This window comes from Chiloscyllium punctatum, chromosome 15, assembly GCF_047496795.1.
Source record: "Chiloscyllium punctatum isolate Juve2018m chromosome 15, sChiPun1.3, whole genome shotgun sequence".
NCBI lineage: Eukaryota > Metazoa > Chordata > Chondrichthyes > Orectolobiformes > Hemiscylliidae > Chiloscyllium > Chiloscyllium punctatum.
Window position 1 is genome coordinate 24,985,151 of NC_092753.1, and position 19,059 is coordinate 25,004,209.

The 19,059-nt window shown below is 43.3% G+C and overlaps 1 protein-coding gene across 2 annotated transcripts in view; it reads left to right on the forward strand.

Annotated features, from left to right (window-relative positions):
* Positions 1-18,142, forward strand: part of epsti1 (epithelial stromal interaction 1) — a 53,456-nt gene extending 35,314 nt beyond the window's left edge. For both annotated transcript variants that reach the window (XM_072584784.1, XM_072584785.1), the window contains exons 7-10: positions 8,649-8,732; positions 9,727-9,800; positions 9,916-10,130; positions 14,963-18,142. In XM_072584784.1, the coding sequence (XP_072440885.1) occupies positions 8,649-8,732; positions 9,727-9,800; positions 9,916-10,130; positions 14,963-15,090 (501 nt within the window). In that variant the 3' untranslated portion in view covers positions 15,091-18,142. The remainder of the gene's footprint in view (positions 1-8,648; positions 8,733-9,726; positions 9,801-9,915; positions 10,131-14,962) is intronic.
* Positions 18,143-19,059: the final 917 nt, after the last annotated feature.

Here is a 19,059-nt window from a genome sequence, read left to right on the forward strand (position 1 = left end):
ACGATTCTAAGGATCAAAAGTGCAGCCGACAAGTTAGAGAGTCAGCTCTCTCTCCTTCTGATTTTAGTTATGATGACACACTGTCTGTGGAGTGATGTGGTTGATCTTGGTTTAATAGCTAATCGGGTAAACCTAGGGGTTTTCCTAACCTGGTGTTGTGTGATTTTTAAACTTGTAATAGCATTTTGCCTTTTGACTGTAAGTTTTTATCCTTTTCATTCTTGTAAAGAGAGAGAGAGAGAGAGAGAGAGTTACTATTTACTATCTCTGAACATCTGTGGCAGTATTGCTCTCTCATGTAGCAAGTAGTATCTCAACCAATCAAAGTTCTGTATCAGACAGGTTTTTTTTCCTTTACTCAAAATGCCTAATGCTGCTCTGCATCAATAAGATTAACAATCCTACAGGTCAGAAAGGAACATAGTCTTGTACCGCTGAAACTATGCACTTATCTTCGCTTTAAAATGTTTTGTGAAGTCAGGGGTGGCTGACATTGTTCTAAATGTTAGCGTTGCCTTCACCTTCTCAAAAGCTGCTTGCACTCTCCTGACCAGACCACCTTGCACAGCCATGATCGAGCGGTGGAACTGTCCACCTGGCCTAATTCTGCTCCTGTATCTAATGGCCTTATTCTTGTTTCTTTTTCCTGAGTTGGAACAGTTCCAAGTTACTTAAGTCTGTCCTCATAACTGAAGTCCTTCATTGCTTCTGCACTCTCTCCAATGTATTCACATACTTCCTGTAGTGCAGTGCCCAGAATTGTACACAATACGCCAGCTGACAAATAACCTATACAAGATCAATATCACCTCCTTGCTCTTTTACTTAACAGGGTATTGAATGGAAACTGTATGTTTTATTAGCTGTGCTCCACCTGTCCTGCCACCTTCAATGATCTGTGCACAAGTTCCTCTGCTCCTGCATCCCCTTTTGACTTATACCGTATTGGATATGATCTTCCTACCTCTCTCATTTCTGCAATCAATCTCATCTGCCATCAATCTGCCAACTTTCTATTTCCTTTTGGAGTTCCACGCTGTCCTCTTCACAGTTTTCAATTCTTCCAAGTTTTGTGTCACCTGCAAATTTTGAAATTGTCTCTTGCACATCAGCATCTTCATCATCAATATATGTCAGGAAAAGCAAGGGTCCCAAGATTGATCCCTTGGAGACTCAACTGCAAATCTTCCTCCAGTCTTAAAAATATCCATTGACCATTTCTCTGTTTCCTATCACACAGCCATTCCTATCACACAGCCAATTTTGTATTCACATTGCTACTGTCCCTTTTATTCCATGCCCGATAATGTATCCCATAAGTCTGTTATGTGGCATTGTATCAAACAACTTCTGGCAGGCAGCATCCATTTTGTCAATTGTTACCTTCATTGAGACTTTCTGTTACCTCCTCAAAAAAACTCCAGCAAGTTAGTTGAACACGATTTTCCCTTTAGAATCCATGTTGACTCTCACTAATAAACTCAGTTTTTTTCCTTGTTAGGAAATTTTAGAAGTTTCCACTGATGTGAAACTGACTTTTCCACAATTGTTGGGCTTATCTTTACAACCTTTTTCAAACAAGGCCATAATGTTTGCAACTACCCTGTTTTCTGACACCTCCCTCAAGTCTGGAGAAGACTGAGAGATTTTAGCCTGAGTCCCTGTAACCTTCATTCAAAGTCCTTGGACGCATCCTATCTGATCCTGGTGTCTTGTCAACTCCCAACTACCAACAGCTTTTTAAATATATTTTGCATACTTTTACAGACAGATTCTTCTTTGGTCAGCATGGCCTGAGATGGTAGTGCACTCTTTTGCTACAGACGCAAAGTAATTGTTTAGATTCCATTATAATCCCCTTTGAGGTCTTTCATGGGGCCGACTTCTTTTGTGACTCATTTACTCTTTGAGTGACTATAGAAGATGTTGGAAGCTGCTAGTCTATTCTCATAATTTATCTTTATTTCCTTTCACCTCCCTTCTGAACCCTCTGCATTCCTCTCGGTTCTCAAGTGTATTTTCTATCGAACACTTGTCAAAAGACACTTTCTTCGTCATTATCTTAATTTCAATCCCCTTTGTTGTCAGGGAGCCGTGCATTTGTTTGCCCTACCTTTCCCATTTAAGGGAATATACCCTGTGTGTGCTTGAGCAGTCTCTTCTCTGAAGGTCGCCCATTGTTGGTTAGTCTTTCCAGCTAATCGCTCATTTCAGTCCATCCTGCCCCACTTTGTTCTTGCCTCATGTGATGTTGGCTCTCTGCCAATTGGCTTTACTCACTCTGTAGTGTTGGATGTCATTCTCTATTATCATCCTTAACATTACAAGACAATGATCCTAAATGTTCCACCCACCACTCATCCATCTCATTTCTGAAGACCAGGTGTAATGGTCCATCCTTTCTTGTTGGACCCCACCCACAGTGCTCTAAGAAACACTCTCACACACAATCTAGGATGACCTGCCTCTTGTTGCCCCTATTGCTACCAGTATCCCAGTCTCAATTTGTAAATGAAGTCCGCCATTATAATGTTAGCAGTGCTCTGTAATTTTCCTGCCTATTTGTTCCTCTACATTCTGCCCACTGGTTGGGGTTCTACAGACATGGTAATAGTAATTACAAAGGTAAAAACAATGACTGCAGATGCTGGAAACCAGGTTCTGGATTAGAGGTGCTGGAAGAGCACAGCAGTTCAGGCAGCATCCGTGGAGCTGATTCCTGATGAAGGGCTTTTGCCCGAAACGTTGATTTTACTGCTCCTCGGATGCTGCCTGAACTGCTGTGCTCTTCCAGTACCTCTAATCCAGAAAATAGTAATTACATGGTTTAAGTTCCTTTGCTCTGACATAATTGAGTATATCCTTGAAGCCCCTGAGACATCCTGATTCTCTCCAGCTCTGTGATGCGCTCCTTAACCAAGACTGCACCTTCCCTTGTCCTTTTCCATCTTTTCTGAACACCTTGTGGATACAAGGTTCCGGATAGAAGTATTTATAGCTAGTCCTGCCCTTCCCTGAGCCAGGTCTGTGTTATCACCACAACAGCAATGTCTGTGCGAAACTCTCCAATCTTATACTGCATGCTTTCACTTGCATAGACAGTAACCCTGATTTAGATTTCACTTCTTTCTTCCTTACTCTGACTTCATCAGTTTAACTTGCTATTCTCTCTGTCGATGCCAATTCCCAAATATTTTATAAACACTGCTTTTCTTCTGCTATTGTCTCTTGGTTAGTTAGTTAGCTTCAAGCCCTCCCAACAGCACTAGCAAAGGTTCCTGCAAGAAACTCCGTCCCAGCTCTGTTTCGAAGCAATCTATTTGACTTAATTTTCTCAGAGCCAGTACCAGTGTCCAGGAATCTGAAGTCCTCCCTTCCTGCACTATTCTTTCCAGCCACCCATTTTCATAGAATCCCTACAGTGTGGAAACAGGCCATTTAGCCCAACAAGTCTACACCGACCCTCCGAAGAGTAACCCACCTCAACCCATTCCCCGAACTCTACATTTCCCCTGACTAATGCACCTAACCTACACATCTCTGAGCACAGTGGACAATTTAGCACGGCCAATTCATCTAACTCACACACATCTTTGGACTGTGGGAGGAAACCGGAGTACCCCGGAGAAAACCCACGCAGACACAGGGAGAATGTGCAAACTCCACACAGTCAGTTGCCTGAGGCTGGAATCGAACCTAGGTCCCTGGTGCTGTGAGACAGCAATGATAACCACTGAGCCACTGTGCCACCCTGAATAGAAAAGATTTGGAGGGATATGGGCCAAATGCTGGCAAATGGCACTAGATTAATTTAGGATATCTGATTGGCATGGACAATTTGGATTGAAGGGTCTGTTTCCGTGCTGTACATCACTATGACTCTATACTTGATGTAGCAGGTCCCAGCTTATTTAATGTAATAGATGTTCATACAGCATAGAAACAGACCCTTTAGCACTTGGTCCGTGGCCCAAGTTGAGTATTTAACATCCGTGGCATGTTAAATATTCAACCAGATATTTCTTGAATCTTGCGACAGTACCTACCTCTGCCAAACTCTCAGTCAGCACATTCCATATTTCTATCACCCTCTGGATGAAAGGTCTCTCCTCGAAACCACTTACTCCTCACCTTCAAACTTACACCCTCTGATCTAAGACAAGTCTACCATGGGGAAATGATTCTCATGATCTATCCTGTCTATACCACTCCTAATTTTGTGTACCTTAATTAGAATCCCCCGTCAGCCTCCTCTGCTCCAAGGAAAACAAACCCAGCCTATCCACTCCCTCCTCAGGACTGAGGTATTTTGTTCCAGATAACATCCTTGTGAATCTCCTCAACAATCACATCTTTCTGATGGTGGCAACGGGAACTGCACACGATATTCCACCCGTGGTCTAACCACCGTGGCGGGCGGTATGGTGGCACTGCTGCCTCACAGCGCCGGAGACCCGGGTTCAATTCCCGCCTCAGGCGACTGACTGTGTGGAGTTTGCACGTTCTCCCCGTGTCTGCGTGGGTTTCCTCCGGGTGCTCCGGTTTCCTCCCACAGTCCAAAGATGTGCAGGTTAGGTGAATTGGCCATGCTAAATTGCCCGTAGTGTTAGGTAAGGGGTAGATGTAGATGTAGGGGTATGGGTGGGTTACGCTTCGGCGGGTCGGTGTGGACTTGTTGGGCCGAAGGGCCTGTTTCCACACTGTAGGTAATCTAATCTAATCTAATCAATGTTTTATAAATAAAACAAGCCTTCTTTGCTCTTGTGTCCTACGCTCTGGCTAATGAAGACAGGCATCTCATATGCCGCCTTCACCACTCTGTTTACCTGTGCTGACATCCTCATGGGTCTATAAGCTTGTACACCTAAATCCTTTTGTTCCTCAGTACTCTGTAAGTAACTACCATTCATTGTGTACATTCCCTTATTAGACCTCTCAAAAAGCAACACCTCGCACTTATGGGGATTAAATTCCATCTGCCATTGTTCCTCCCAGTTTACCAGCTGATCACCAGTGGAGTGATGACTCAGAGTGTCATCTGAGTCTACTACTGCTTTACAGCACTAGAGATGTGTGTTCAACTGTCTGTCTGTGTGACGTTTGCACATTCTCCCAGTGTCTGTGTGGGTTTCCTCCAGGTGCTCCAGTTCCCTCCTCCAGCCCAAAGATGTGCTGGTTAGGTGGATTGGCCATGCTAAATTGCCCCATAGTATGTGCAGACTAGGTGGTTTAGCCACACTTAATCAGGGTTTATGGGATGCTCTATGGTGGATCAATGGGCCAAATGGCCTCTTTCTCCACTGTACGGATTCTGTGATTCTATTCTACATCAGACTGTAGCCTGAGACCATCACAATCAACAACACCACCAATTTTTATGTCATCTGCAAACTTACTTAGTATACATTCTCCATTCACATCCAATTTGTTAATGTACATAACAAATAGCAAAGGTATCAGCACTGATCCCTGTGTACACTGCTGGTCACAGACTTCCAATCACAAAAACAATGATGCCTCTTATATTTTGTATACAATTTGCCAACTTGCCTCTGATTCCATGGGTTATTACCTTCTGGACCAGCCTTCCACGTGGACCATATTGTCAAAAGTCCATGTAGATCATATCAATTGCACTACCCTCATCAATATATTTAGTCACCTTTTCAAAAAAAAACTCAAAGAAGCTCATCAGACAGAATCTCCCTTTAACAAATAGATGCTGGCTATCCCTGATCAGTCCCTGAATCTCCAAGTATTAATTAATCCTGTGTTTTTTTTTCTACTAATTTCCATACTGCTGATGACTGACTAACTGGTCTGTAATTACCTGTCCTATTCCTGCTGCCTGTCTTGATCAAAGGAACCACTGTCCCCAGTCATTTGGCTCTTCACCTGTGGCCAGCAAGGTATTGAATATCTGTACCACAGCCCTGACAATCTCTTCTCTTGCCTCCTATAGCAGCCTGGAATACATCTCATTAGGCCATAAACACCTCTATTCCTGCTAAAACATCTAATAACTCATCCTTATTCAACTTTATATGTTCGGGAACCTCACCATTCCAACTAAATTCTCTGCTTACAATGTTCTCCTGAGTGAATACAGATGAGAAATATTTATTTAACACGTCACCCACATCCTCAGGTTCCACCCACAGACTACGCCATTGGTCTCGAATAGGCCCATGGTTTTCTGGTAACCCAGTTGCTCTTAATAAAAGCCATGGAGTTTTCCTTGATCCTGTCTGTCATGGCCTTTCTTCACCATCCTGATCTCTTTTAAAGCAAACCCCTCATTCTCGATGGTTCTGAAGGGCCTCCCCTATTTTTAATGCTCTGTGCCTGACATATGGTGCCTTCATATTTTTTCTTTATCAAACTCTTGATACCCCTTGACATCCAGGGTTCCATAGACTTGCTGACCTTGCTCTTCACTCTTAGAGGAACACACTAATGCTGAATTCTCACTATACTACATTGAAAATACTGCCACTTTTCAAATGTAGACCTAATTGCTGCTCCCAGTCTATATTTGCCAAATCCTGTCTAATGATATTGAAATCGGGCTCTTTCTCTCTTCTCCCCCCGTTTAGACACAACTTCTACACCACCCTTACCACTTTCCATATAGTCCCAAATGTTTTGCCAATAGTTCGATTTCTTCTGGCACCTTGGCACTGGTATGGAATTGCACCGCAAATTTGTTTCTCAATGCTATTAGTCTGGCTTTTATTAATTCCTATAAATCCATCAGATAAACCTCTTCCAACAGCAGAATGATTTTGGCTATTCCCAATGTCACCTTATTTTGTGATGAGAAGCCACGTCTCTCTCCTTTTAACCTGTAGCAATTCCCCTAACTCTGTATATAATATCCTTGTTCAAAGGTTCAACACCATCAGCTCCCAAGTTTTGTCCCAACCCACTTGGTAAGAGAGCACTAATAATCAAGCCTCCCTATTCCACAAGCTATCACAAATGTGTGACAACCCAGTTAAACCACCAAGATGATCAAGTTGCTTGATGGACTACTGCTCAAGACAGACGGTTTGACACATTAGGAGTGGGAAAATATTGATTGGCGAAGCAAAATTCTGATGATCTGAAATGGAGATCACAAGGTTCCGACTTAATTCTCTCAGTTATATAAACGTAGAGTCATACAGCGCAGAAACAGGCACTTCAGACCAACCAGTCCATGCCGATCATAATCCCAAACTAAACTAGTCCCACTTGCCTGCACTTGGCCCCGTATCTCTCCAAACATTCATGTACTTACCTAAAAGTCTTTTAAATGTTGTAACTGTACAGACATTTGCCACTTCCTTTGGAAGTTGATTCCACACACAAACCACCCTCTGTGTAAAATAATTGCCCCTCATTTCTTTTTTTAAAATACTTCTCCACTCACCTTAAAAATACATCCCACCCCAGTCTTGAAATCCTCCACCCTAGGGGAAAAACACTTCCATTCACCTTTTCTATGCCCCTCTTGATTTTATAAACCTCTGTAAGGTCACCCCTCAACCTCCTATGCTCCAGTGAAGCTCATCCAGCTTCTCCTTATAACTCAAACCCTCCATTTCTGGCATCATCCTGGTAATTTTTTTTTCCTAAACCTTCTCCACTTTAATAGTATCCTTCCTATAACAAGGCAACCGGAACTGGACACAGCCCTCCAGACGAAGCCTCACCCATGTCATGTACAATCTCAAAATGACATCCCAAGTCTTCTGATTTTGGGTGAAGATTTTGTTGATGGTATACTGCTGTCTGCAGAGAGATGGCCTTTCTTGATTCAGTCATTGAATGGATGAATCTAGGTCTCTTTTGTGCACTGGAATTGTTTCCTTTAAGTTCCTTTTTGTCTTCTCACCCTTACAGAAGGGAGAGAGATTGTGACACGTTTGCTGGCTCTGGGTGTTTTGGCTACGTTACCCACTGTAGAAACTGCAGCTTGACCACTGGTTGTCAGACAGATGTCTTTTTTTCCCCTGAATTCAAATATTCTGATGCCCCTCTGTCTGAATAAAGTATCTGCTCCAAAAGCAAAAGTCTCATACAGTTAACAATGTGCACCACTTGAATTTTCAAGTTGCACTCTCCTAGTTTTCCAGCTACCATAGGAATGTTCAAACTTGATTGCAGCTTATGACCCAAAAGGGAAAAATGGTCCCTTACAAAACAAAGAATCTTGGTGCACAGGCAGTGACCATTCAGCCCACTGTATTAATGATTGCATTCAACCTACATCTTTGCTCTTTCTCCCATAGCCCTACAATCCAAATCTGTAGTGTCCAAGTGTTGCTGAGAGAGTTGGCCAAACACAAGTTATTGAAGGCAGTGATAAGTGTCAGAGGTTAGTCAGCTTCCTGACCATGGTGCGCTGTGAACAGATTTTGTAAAGTATTGTTGGGGGCTGTTACAGGAGATAGGCTGTGTCTGAGAGCATCCCCACATCTCTGTCGTCATCAATGAACTGAAATACTGCAATCAAACTTGATAGCATTCATTCTGGGTTGGTTTCTGGGACTGAGTTAATGAAGTGACTGATACTCCCTTTGACGTTTTTCTCTGAGAGACAAACTGAGATGTGGCCATACAACTATCTGAGCTCGAACAGTAGGTTTGTGTTTGTGTCTTAGAGCAAGAGCCGCGGTTACCGAGAGACTCAGAGGGAGGCCGAGCTTCAGCGACTGCAGGAACACAAAGATGAACAGAGGAGAAAGGTAAGTCTGAGCACTGAGTCACATTGTCCAACACCTTTTGGTGCAGAGACAGTGTACTTTCTCTCACAATGGGTAATAAATGCTTCAGATTTTCTGTCCGTGGAATTCTTCAACTCCCTTGTAAAGAGTGAAACACACTCTCACATTGACTATCAACTAATCAAACCATTGTGGTTCAATCTTCTCAGATCAATCCACCAGGATGTTAATAGGGTAAGGATAATTTGGAGGCCCTGTGCATTGTGGGATAGCTGTCAGCTGGTTGAAGTGGCTCCATTTTGTTGGATCACTTCATCATGGAGGTGGCTTGTTCTCCAGATTGGAGACAGTAACCTTTTAGGGTCTTCTGAAAGGCTAGGCAGCTGCTGGAACTGGACTCCTACCAATAGTCTGCAATGACCTCAGTACAAGACTCTTTCTTACTTGCGGAGAGACACAGACAATGCTGCACATTCCTGTGGCATGTCCTCTCTGCAGACGAAGTGACAAATTAATCATATTAAAACCCAACAACTGGATGGCAATAACTCGAGCATTTGAATAAAATGCATCTCCTGCCGTCCCAGATTGCCCACATGCATTCTGCAAGACACTGTAACTGGGAGCGGTGATTTAATATTGCTACAATTTTTCCTACCTTGCAGCCGCTTTGAACAGGAGCTCTTGGAGATTCCTGCTGCTGTAGTATTCTGTGTTCAGAAAGCTTGCTGCCTCCTTGGTCAGGGAGAATGTGACTGTCCCTCCATCCCAAGCAAGCTCTCAGGTGGAATGCTTGAGAATCCAGGTGCAATGCTTAATCCCTGCTTAAACTCTCTCAGCCATGGGGCCCCCAGTGAACAGTGAAAGCTGTGGTGACATGAGATTTCAGTTTGTTTGTGCTGGAATTGGCTAAAGGGAGCGGGTAGCAGGAATAAAATGTGTAGTGTGAGCACAGTCTGCAGCTGATCTTAAATTTAGAAAGTGAATATAATCATTCCGTGCTTTTCTTGATAAGAGTGAACTTGCAGCAGAAGAGGCATCTCGACTCGAATCTGAAAGACAGCACCGTCTTCAGGAAGAACACAGGAAGTGAGTATTCTGATACTGCATTGTGATTACCCCACCACCGCTGTCACCCCCCGCCCCCAGTGGACGCGATCATGGAGTGAATCTTTACAAAGTTAGCTTTCTCTCTTATCTGAAGGAAAAACCAAGCTTTCTTGGACAACCTGGAAAGGAGCCGAAAATCTTTGGAAAATTTGAGCAGCTCACTCGCACCTTTGTCTGACGAGGAGAGCTTTGAATCCCAAGCCATGCAATGTGTCCCTTCAGTGAGCCCGCTTGTAGGTCTGAGAGAGACACGTCAAGACAACTCCAACACTGCAGTGGAAAATGCAGCCTGCAGAGACTCTCCTGAAGGTAATGAATCACTTTAAATAGTATAAAGTTAAAAATCACATAACACCAGGTTATAGTCCAACAGGTTTAATTGGAAGCACTAGCTTTCGGAGTGCCGCTCCATCATCAGGTGGTTGATAACTTTGTACACCCCAGTCCAACACCGGCATCTCCAAATCATTTAAATAGTATAGACCACCATTATCACTGAGTTCGTCACTCAAAAATCCTGGCTAATAAAAAGTCCAGACATAAGTACAAATCCCACCATGGTAGTTAGTGAAATTTCAACTCAATATAAACTTGGAACAACAAAGATAACATAGTGGTGACCACTGTTAGAAAAGCCTATGAGGTTCACTAATGTGCTTTTCTTGGGAAGAAGATCTGCTATCTTTATTTGGTCTGGGCCTACATGTGCCTCCAGACTCTCAGCAACATGGTTGACTCTTAACTGTGTCCTCTGGACAACTGGGGTCAAGCAATAAATTAAAATCAAAAGACCTGGGGATGGTGTAAATCGGAACCAACAACGGAAACAACTGGTAAAGTTCAGCAGATCTGGCAGCGTCTGTGAAGAGAAGTCCGAGTTAATGTTTTGGATCCAGTGACCCTTCCTCAGAACTGCAAACAATAAATGCTGGCCTTGCAGTGGCACCCTCACCCTGTGAGTGAATTTAAAAATGATAAATCAACATTTCATTCAGCAAATGGCCCTTGATTTCAAAGTGGAAATGTAGTCATTGGAAAAGAGCCCTGGTTGACAGATGGCCATCAGCAGCCCTCTCTTGTGGAGATATTTGACAGACTGGTGCTACCCCTCATGGTGCTCCACATTAAGCATGGTGCAGGTGGTTGGTGTTGGTGAGGAAGCCGGTTTCCCAGATCTACCACAGCTGGGACAGGGGATTGAACCCACACAATTGGGATGTATGATCATTTTAATAATCAGAAATTCAGCTTGAGTCTGACAGGGCATCAAAACCATCTATGTCAGTTAGGCGTCGAGAAATTAAATGACTACTGAGACATATGGCCATGCATGATGGTTTTCATCTTCCTGTTGTATGCCTGGGAGAAATGATTGTTGACCTGAAAGTGAATTAAAGAGTCCATGTGTTGATAGAGGGAGGTTGGCAAACTGTGCACATCACCCCTATGTGGGCAGCTGTTCTGTAAGGCTGAAGATAACAGGAACTGAAAACGGGCTTTTCAATGGGCTGTTATGTGAGTGGGATTACGCTGAGTCATTCAGGTCATAGAGCTATACAGCATTGTAACAGATCCTTCGGTCCAACTCTTCCATGCAGACCCAGATATCCCAAACTAATCTAGTCCCATTTGCCAGCAAATGGCCAATATCCCTGTAAACTCTTCCAATTCATATACCCATCCTGATGCCTTTTAAATATCATAATTATACCGGTCTCCACCACTTCCTCTGGCAGCTTGTTCCATATACACACCACCATCTGCGTGAGAAAGTTACCCCTCAGGTCCCTTTTAAATCTTTCCCCTCTCACCTTAAACCTATGCCCTCTCATTTTAGACTCCTCTACCGTGGGGAAAAGACCTTGGCTATTCACCATATCTGTACCCTCATGATTTTACAAACTTCTCCATTGGTTCAGGGAAAATAGCCCCAACCTATTCAGCCTTCCTATAGCTCAAACCCTCTATCCTTGGCAACAACCTTGTCAATCCTTTCTGAGCCCTTTCAAACTAAGAGCTAAAATAACAGGAAATCAGTAACTGCTGTCTCTGCCAAATAAGGACAAGACATTTGTGATTGGTCATGTGCACAGATAATTCCAAATAAGGCAAACACTTGGCACAGAGAGTATGCATAAAGCAGCCCCAGGAGATCCCTGATTTTTGTCAGCAGAACTTCAGAGAATAACACTGCAAGAGATACCCTACATCAGGAGGCATGGTGAAGATGTGAAGAAAGAGATCTAGCCTGGCAAGCTGCCAACTCTCCCGGGTAATAATGTTTGGGCTAACTAAAAGCAAAAAGAACTGCGGATGCTGTAAATCAGAAATAAAAACACAAGTTGTTGAAAAAGTTCAGCAGGCCTGGCAGCATTTGTGAAGAGAAATTTCTCTTCACAGATGCTGCCAGACCTGCTGAGTTTTTTTTAGCAATTTCTGTTTTGTTATTAATAATGTTTGGGGTTAGTGATTGAGATATCCCTAGTAGTAAAACGTATATTATTCATACTTGATAAATTAATTGAGTTTGATCTTTGTCTCTCAGACGGACAACACAACTAACATTACCCAGGGCCAGAATGAACAATGCAGAGAGAAAGGGAGTGGGAGTAATTGGGAGTGAGGCTCTGTTATGATTAGATGGGCGTGGAACCAGGTCAGAGCAGTCCCAACCAGCTGAACGTGTAGATTAGCAGCAAGAATAGGCTATTCTGTCCCTCAAACCCATATCACACTCAGTAAGATGATAGCTGATTAACTCCACAATCCTGCCCACCCTAGCACCCTGTGACTTCCTTTTGTTAGTCAAGAATTTAGCTACCTCTGTATTTAAAAATAATCACTGACCGCCCCTCCCCCCCGCCTCATCTCTGTCTAAAACGTGAGAACCATTTTTAAACTGTCACCAAATTCTGTCTCTCTCTCACAAGGTGAAACATTCTCCCAGTATCCAGTCCCCCTCAGGTGCTTATATCTCAGTGAGATTATCTCTCATCCTTCCACACTTTAATGGATACAGGTTCACCCTGTCCAAAAAAAAAACTCATTATGTCTCAATTGACTCCTATATCCCAGTATGGGAGTCAGGCGAGCGGATGGATGTTCAAGGAAGTGATGTAATCAAACCATTATCAGAAGTGCAGAAACAATTTAAAACCATGGTTCTTGGATTGAGATTGAAGGAGTTTCAAATTCATGAGTGGGCTGGATCAAGTAGATAGGGAGAAGCTGTTCCTGTTCATAAAAAAAAAGAGAACATAACAACTAGGAGTAGGCCGTCTGGCCCTTCGAGCCCACCCCGCCATTCAATAAGATCATGGCTGATCTTTTCGTGGACTCTGATCCACTTACTCCCCCTCCCACCATATCCCTTAATTCCTTTATTGTTCAAAAAAAAATCTACCTTAGCTTTAAAAACGTTTAACGCTAAGCGTAAACTGCTTCCCTGGGCAAGGAATTCCATATATTCACAACCCTCTGGGTGCAGAAGTTCCTTCTCAATTCAGTCCTAAGTCTGTTCCCTCTAATCTTGAGGCCATGCCCTCTTGTCCTAGCCTCACCTGCTCGTCGAAGCATCCTCTCTACTTCTATCTTATCGATTCCCTTCATAATTTTATATGTTTCTGTAAGATGCCCCCCCCTCAATCTTTTGAATTCGAATGAATATAATCCCAGTTTAATCAGTCGCTCCTCATAAACCAACCCCCTCAACTCCGGAATCAACATCCAGTGGCAGTCCATCCTTTCTCAAATAAGGAGACCAAAACTGTACGCAGTACTTCAGATGTAACCTCACCAGCACAACATAAAACCTCCCTGCTTTTAAACTCAATCTCTTTAACAATGAAGGACAAAATTCCATTTGCCTCCCTAATTACCTGTTGTACTTGCAGACCAACCATCTGTGATTCATGCACAAGGACACCAAGGTCCCTCTGCTCAGCAGCATTCTGCAACATTTTACCATTCAAGTCGTAGTCCTTTTTACTGTTACTCCTACCAAAATGGATGACTTCACGTTTATTAACATTGTATTCCATCTGCCAGACCATTGCGCACTCACTCAATGCATCTGTGTCCCTCTGCAAAGTTTCACAGTACTCTGCACACTTTGCTCTGCCACTCGTCTTAGTGTCATCTGCAAACTCCAAATCATCTCTATAAGTTGTAAATAATTGCGGTCCCAACTAATCCCTGAGGCGCACCACTAGTCACTGATTGCCAGCCAGAATAGCACTCATTTATCCCCACTCTTTGCTTCCTGGTAGTCAACCAATCCAGTATCCGTGCTAATACTCTAGCCCTATTGCCATGCAGTTGAGAGTGTGGTGCTGGAAAAGCGCAGCAGGTCAGGCAGCATCCGAGGAGCAGGAGAATCGACGTTTCAGGCATAAGCCCTTCATCAAGATTCTGAAACATTGATTCTCCTGCTCCTGGGATGCTGCCTGACCTGCTGTGCTTTTCCAGCACCACACTCTCGACTCTGATCTCTAGCATCTGCAATCCTCACTTTCTCCTAAAGCCATGCATTTTTACGACAGCATAGATTTAAAATGATGAGTAAAAACAGCAAGTGAAAAAAAACACAGCGGGTAGTTAGGATATCTGGAAATGTGGTGGACGCAAGTTCAAATGAGGCGTTCAACAGGGCACTGGATGGTTATTTGGATAGAGTGCATGGATATGGGAAAAGGGCAGAAGATTGACACTCTGTAACAGAACCCGTGAGCCAAAATACCTCTTTCTTGGCTGCGACAATGCTGCGATTCTGTGGTAACACACTTTCCAAACTGGAGGGGGAATTCACCACTCCCATGGTTGGACACTCACAAGATATCATCTGGGACATTGAAATGGGTCTTAATTTTCTTAAAATGTTTGCGGCAGAAACTGGATTGAAGGGATAAACCACGGATTTCCGACAAACAGTATTGAGAAGTGATAGTACGTTCGGGAATTTCAGGGCATGCAGCGAGGGCTCATGGATTACTTTTTTGTGGAGGGGAATGATGACAATGGTTTTGAAACAGTCAGGAAAGTAGTGAGAGCCTGTATGGTGCTTGTGATTGTTGAGGGGACGAGGACGGGGCCTAGTTTTACTGAGTCACTGACTCCATCGCCCACTGTGTTTTGTTCAACAGATACCGTTTTTGACTGGAATTTGATGAAACTCCAGAGCTGTTTCCCTGATTGTGAACCATCCGTTCTTGAAGATCTCTTGCTACAGTGTGACAGTGACTATGAGAAAGTGATCCAGCTTCTACAATGAACCAACTGGAGAGAAGAACTTGGCAGGTGGTCCAAATTCTGTGGCCTCCAACACGATCTCTCTGCTAGATTCCACTTCACTCATCCTTCAACTTCACTTTGATTGGAGACGATGATTCTCTTCATTTAGGAAATGGCTACTTATGTTCCATTTTTCCACCTTCAACCCATTTCCTTTACCTGACCTCGAGCTATCAATCAGACCTGGAGAGGGTCCATTATTAATCATTGCTGGGAAACCAAATCACAGCCGTGAATGTTTGACCATCCACTTGGTGCTAAGAAAAGGCTCTGACTATTATGGTTCCTTAATCCTTTGAGCTGAATGTGAAGCCACAGCTCCATTACTGAGGAGTTTAATCAAAGGCAGGGTTACTGGCAGAGAGAGGTTGAGTCAGTAACACCTCTTACTCACAAGTCATATGGTTATGTGGTACAGAGACAGGCTGTCTGGCCCAAACTGGTCCATGCCGGCAAAAATGTCCATCCATGCAAATCCCAGTTTCCTGCACTTGGCCCGTATCCTTCTAAAGGAGAAAGTGAGGACTGCCGATGCTGGAGGTCGGAGTCAAGAGTGTGGTGCTGGAAAAGCACAGCAGGTCAGGCAGCATCCGAGGAGCTGGAGAATCCACGTTTCGGACATAAGCACTTCAGCACCACACTCTTCACCCATATCCTTCTAAAACTTTCCTATCCATGTATTTGTCCAAATGCTTTTTAAAAGTTTTAATGTATCCACCTCAATAACCTTTGTCAGCAGCTCATTCCATATGCATACCACCCTCTGTTTAAAAAAAAAGTTGTCCCTCCAATTCCCTTTTTTTCTTTCCCCTCTCACCTTAAACTGATGCCTTCTAGTCTGTGATTCCCCAACCCTGGAAAAAAGACTGAATCCATTCACCCTATCCGTGTCTCTCATTGCTTTGTACACCTCTAAAAGATTCCCCCCTCAGTCTTCTTTGTTTAAAACAGAATTCCCAGCTTGTCCAACCTCTCCCTATAACTCAGACCATTGAGTCCTGGCAACATCCTTGTACATTTCTGCTGCATTCTTTCCTGTTTAATAATATCCTTCCTCTAACAAGGTGATCAAAATGGAACACAATACTCCAAGTGCAGCCTCACCAATGTCCTATTCAATTGGAGTATAACTTCCCAACGTCTATACTCAGTGCCCTGACTGATGAAGACCAGTGTGCCAAAAGCCTTCTTCCCTGCCCTGTCTAACTGTGACTCCACTTTCAGAGAAGCATGCACCTGAACCCCAAGGTACCACTACATTCCTTAAGGTCCTACCATTCACCATGAAATTCCTACCTTGATTTGACTTTCCAAAATGCAAGACCTCACACCTATCTATATTAAACTCCGTTTGCCATTTCTCAGCCCACTTCCCCAGCTGATCAAGGTCCTGCTGCAATTTCTGATAACCTTCCTCACTGTTCACAATACCACCTATTTGAGTGTCATCTGCAAACTTACTAATCATGCCTTGTACATTCTCATCCAAATCATTGATATAGATAACAAACCACAGTGGGCCCAGTACTGACCCCTGAGGCACTCCACTAGTCACAGGCCTCCAGTCCAACAAGCATCCTTCCACTATTACCCTCTGCTTCCTACCATCAAGCCAATTGTATATCGAATTTGCCAGGTCCCCCTGGATTCCATACAATCTAAACTTCCGGAGCAGCCTACCATGTGGAACCTTATCAAAGGCCTTACTGAAATCCACATAGACTACATCTACCGCCCTGCCCTCGTCAACCTTCCTGGTCACTTCATCAAAGAACTCTAACAAATTTGTGAGGCATGATCTCCCATGCATAAAGACTTCTCCTAATCAAACTCTGGGTTTCCAAATACATGTGTATTGTATCTCTCATTTATGCTGAAATACTGATCTAATCAGTGTGCCTTGAAAAAGCAACATTTCATCTTCAATGGGTTCCAAGCCTGGCTTCCTCTAAATTGTTTGCTGTCTACCCTCATCTAAAGTGTATTTCTGTATTGCTTTCACGGTGGGCTGGGTAGTGTGAATCCATCATACCAGACAACATAATCAGAGCAGGACAGACACCCTTGCGCAATGTTTCATGTGCAAACTCTGGACAACACCTATCAAATATTCTGCTAATTGTAGTTTGTTTTGCCGTATCAATTCAACCCTTCTCCCCAGTTGTGTTGGAGCATGTTAGAATTGTTACTCATTGAAGCTCTAATTGTGGGTAAAATTATGCTGTGCTTTTATCAGTAATGTTTTCATTAGTTCAAAAAGGATTAACCTGTCGCAACAGCAGATCATAATCCTGTCTTATTTACAAACAATGGATATTTTAACATAACCTGTTTATTTTTAAAAAAGCCAACAATGGTAAGGTAAACTCTGCAGATAGAATTCAGTGATAGCTGAAAGTCTTTGTGTGAAAAGCATGGACTATCACAGCTGAAGGGGGTCAGGGAAACCTCAGACAGACAGACTTAAAAGGAAGAGAACCAAGACCAAAACTGATTACCCTTTCAGCTGGAGAGCCATCTCCTGTAGGTTAAATCCCAGACTGTCGATATTACAGAAAAGGCATGTTTATGTATTGCACTCTCAGGAATAAAAGAAAAATATTTTAAAATTCACTGCAGCCCCTAGCCTCTGTGTGTTAGTATTTGCTAGCGTGAGCTACTGTACTGTGAAGATTATGGCTCTAGAACAACCATTAGGTACCCCTGTTCTGCAGGTAGTGACAGACCTCCTCTCTCATTCCAAGTACTAGATTCCAAGCAAGCTGACAATGTCACTGTCATGAAGGGAACAAAACAAAAGCACAAATGGCAGGGGAAAGAATCATTGGTAGTGAAGCAATGTCTGCATTACTGACATCATCCAAATGAATGGTTGTGACATTCTATTATTTACTCTTCACAGAAGCCAGAGATTGATTCATATATTTTTTAAGCTCTAAGCTTTTTACCCCATTCGCATTTTTACCCCGTGTCAATGTGTCTTGTGTTTTATTGTCTTTTCTAATAACTAATAAACTTGCTCCTTAAATTAACCAGGCTTTCCTGACTTAGTTATTTTCATAGAAGTACGCACTCATTTAGGTGGGAAAAGAGATCCTTTTTTAAATGGACCATTTGTGACAAGAAGAGGAACTCGTTTTATCTCCTCACACAACAACTAATCCCCATTTTAGGTATTCCGTCTACAATTGGGTGGCACGGTGGCACAGTGCCAGAGACCCGGGTTCAATTCCCGCCTCAGGCGACTCTCTATGTGGAGTTTGCGCATTCTCCCCGTGTCTGCGTGGTGCTCCAGTTTCCTTCCACAATCCAAAAATGTGCAGGTTAGGTGAATTGGCCATGCTAAATTGCCCATAGTGTTAGGTGCAGGGGTAAATGTAGGGGAATGGGTCTGGGTGGGTGCGCTTCGGCGGGTCGGTGTGGACTTGATGGGCTGAAGGGCCTGTTTCCACACTGTAAGTAATCTAATCTAATTGTAACAAATTGAGGACCCACACCCAAGGCCAGACATAACATCTCCTGGAGGTATGGTGCTGAATTTAATGGCCACAATTGTGGCTCCTTTCACTGGCAGGAGTATTACATACCTCTTCTGTGTTATCTAAAATCACTGATAGGTGTAGTCTATAGGCAACCGAATAATAATATCATATTGAGGCAAGCAATAAACAAAGAAATAACTAATACCTGTAAAATACAGCAGTTATGGGGGATTTTAATCTATATGTCAATTGATCGAACCAGGTCTGTCAGGGTAGCCTTCAGAAGGAGTTGATTGAATGTATCGGTGGTAGTTTCCTTGAACAATCTGTAATGGAATGGACGAGGGAGCAAGCTAACCTAGATCTGGTCCTGTGTAATGAAACAGGAATAATTAATGACCTCATAGTTAGGGATCCTCTTGGAAGGAGTGATCACAGTTTGGTTGCATTTTGAATACAGATGGAGA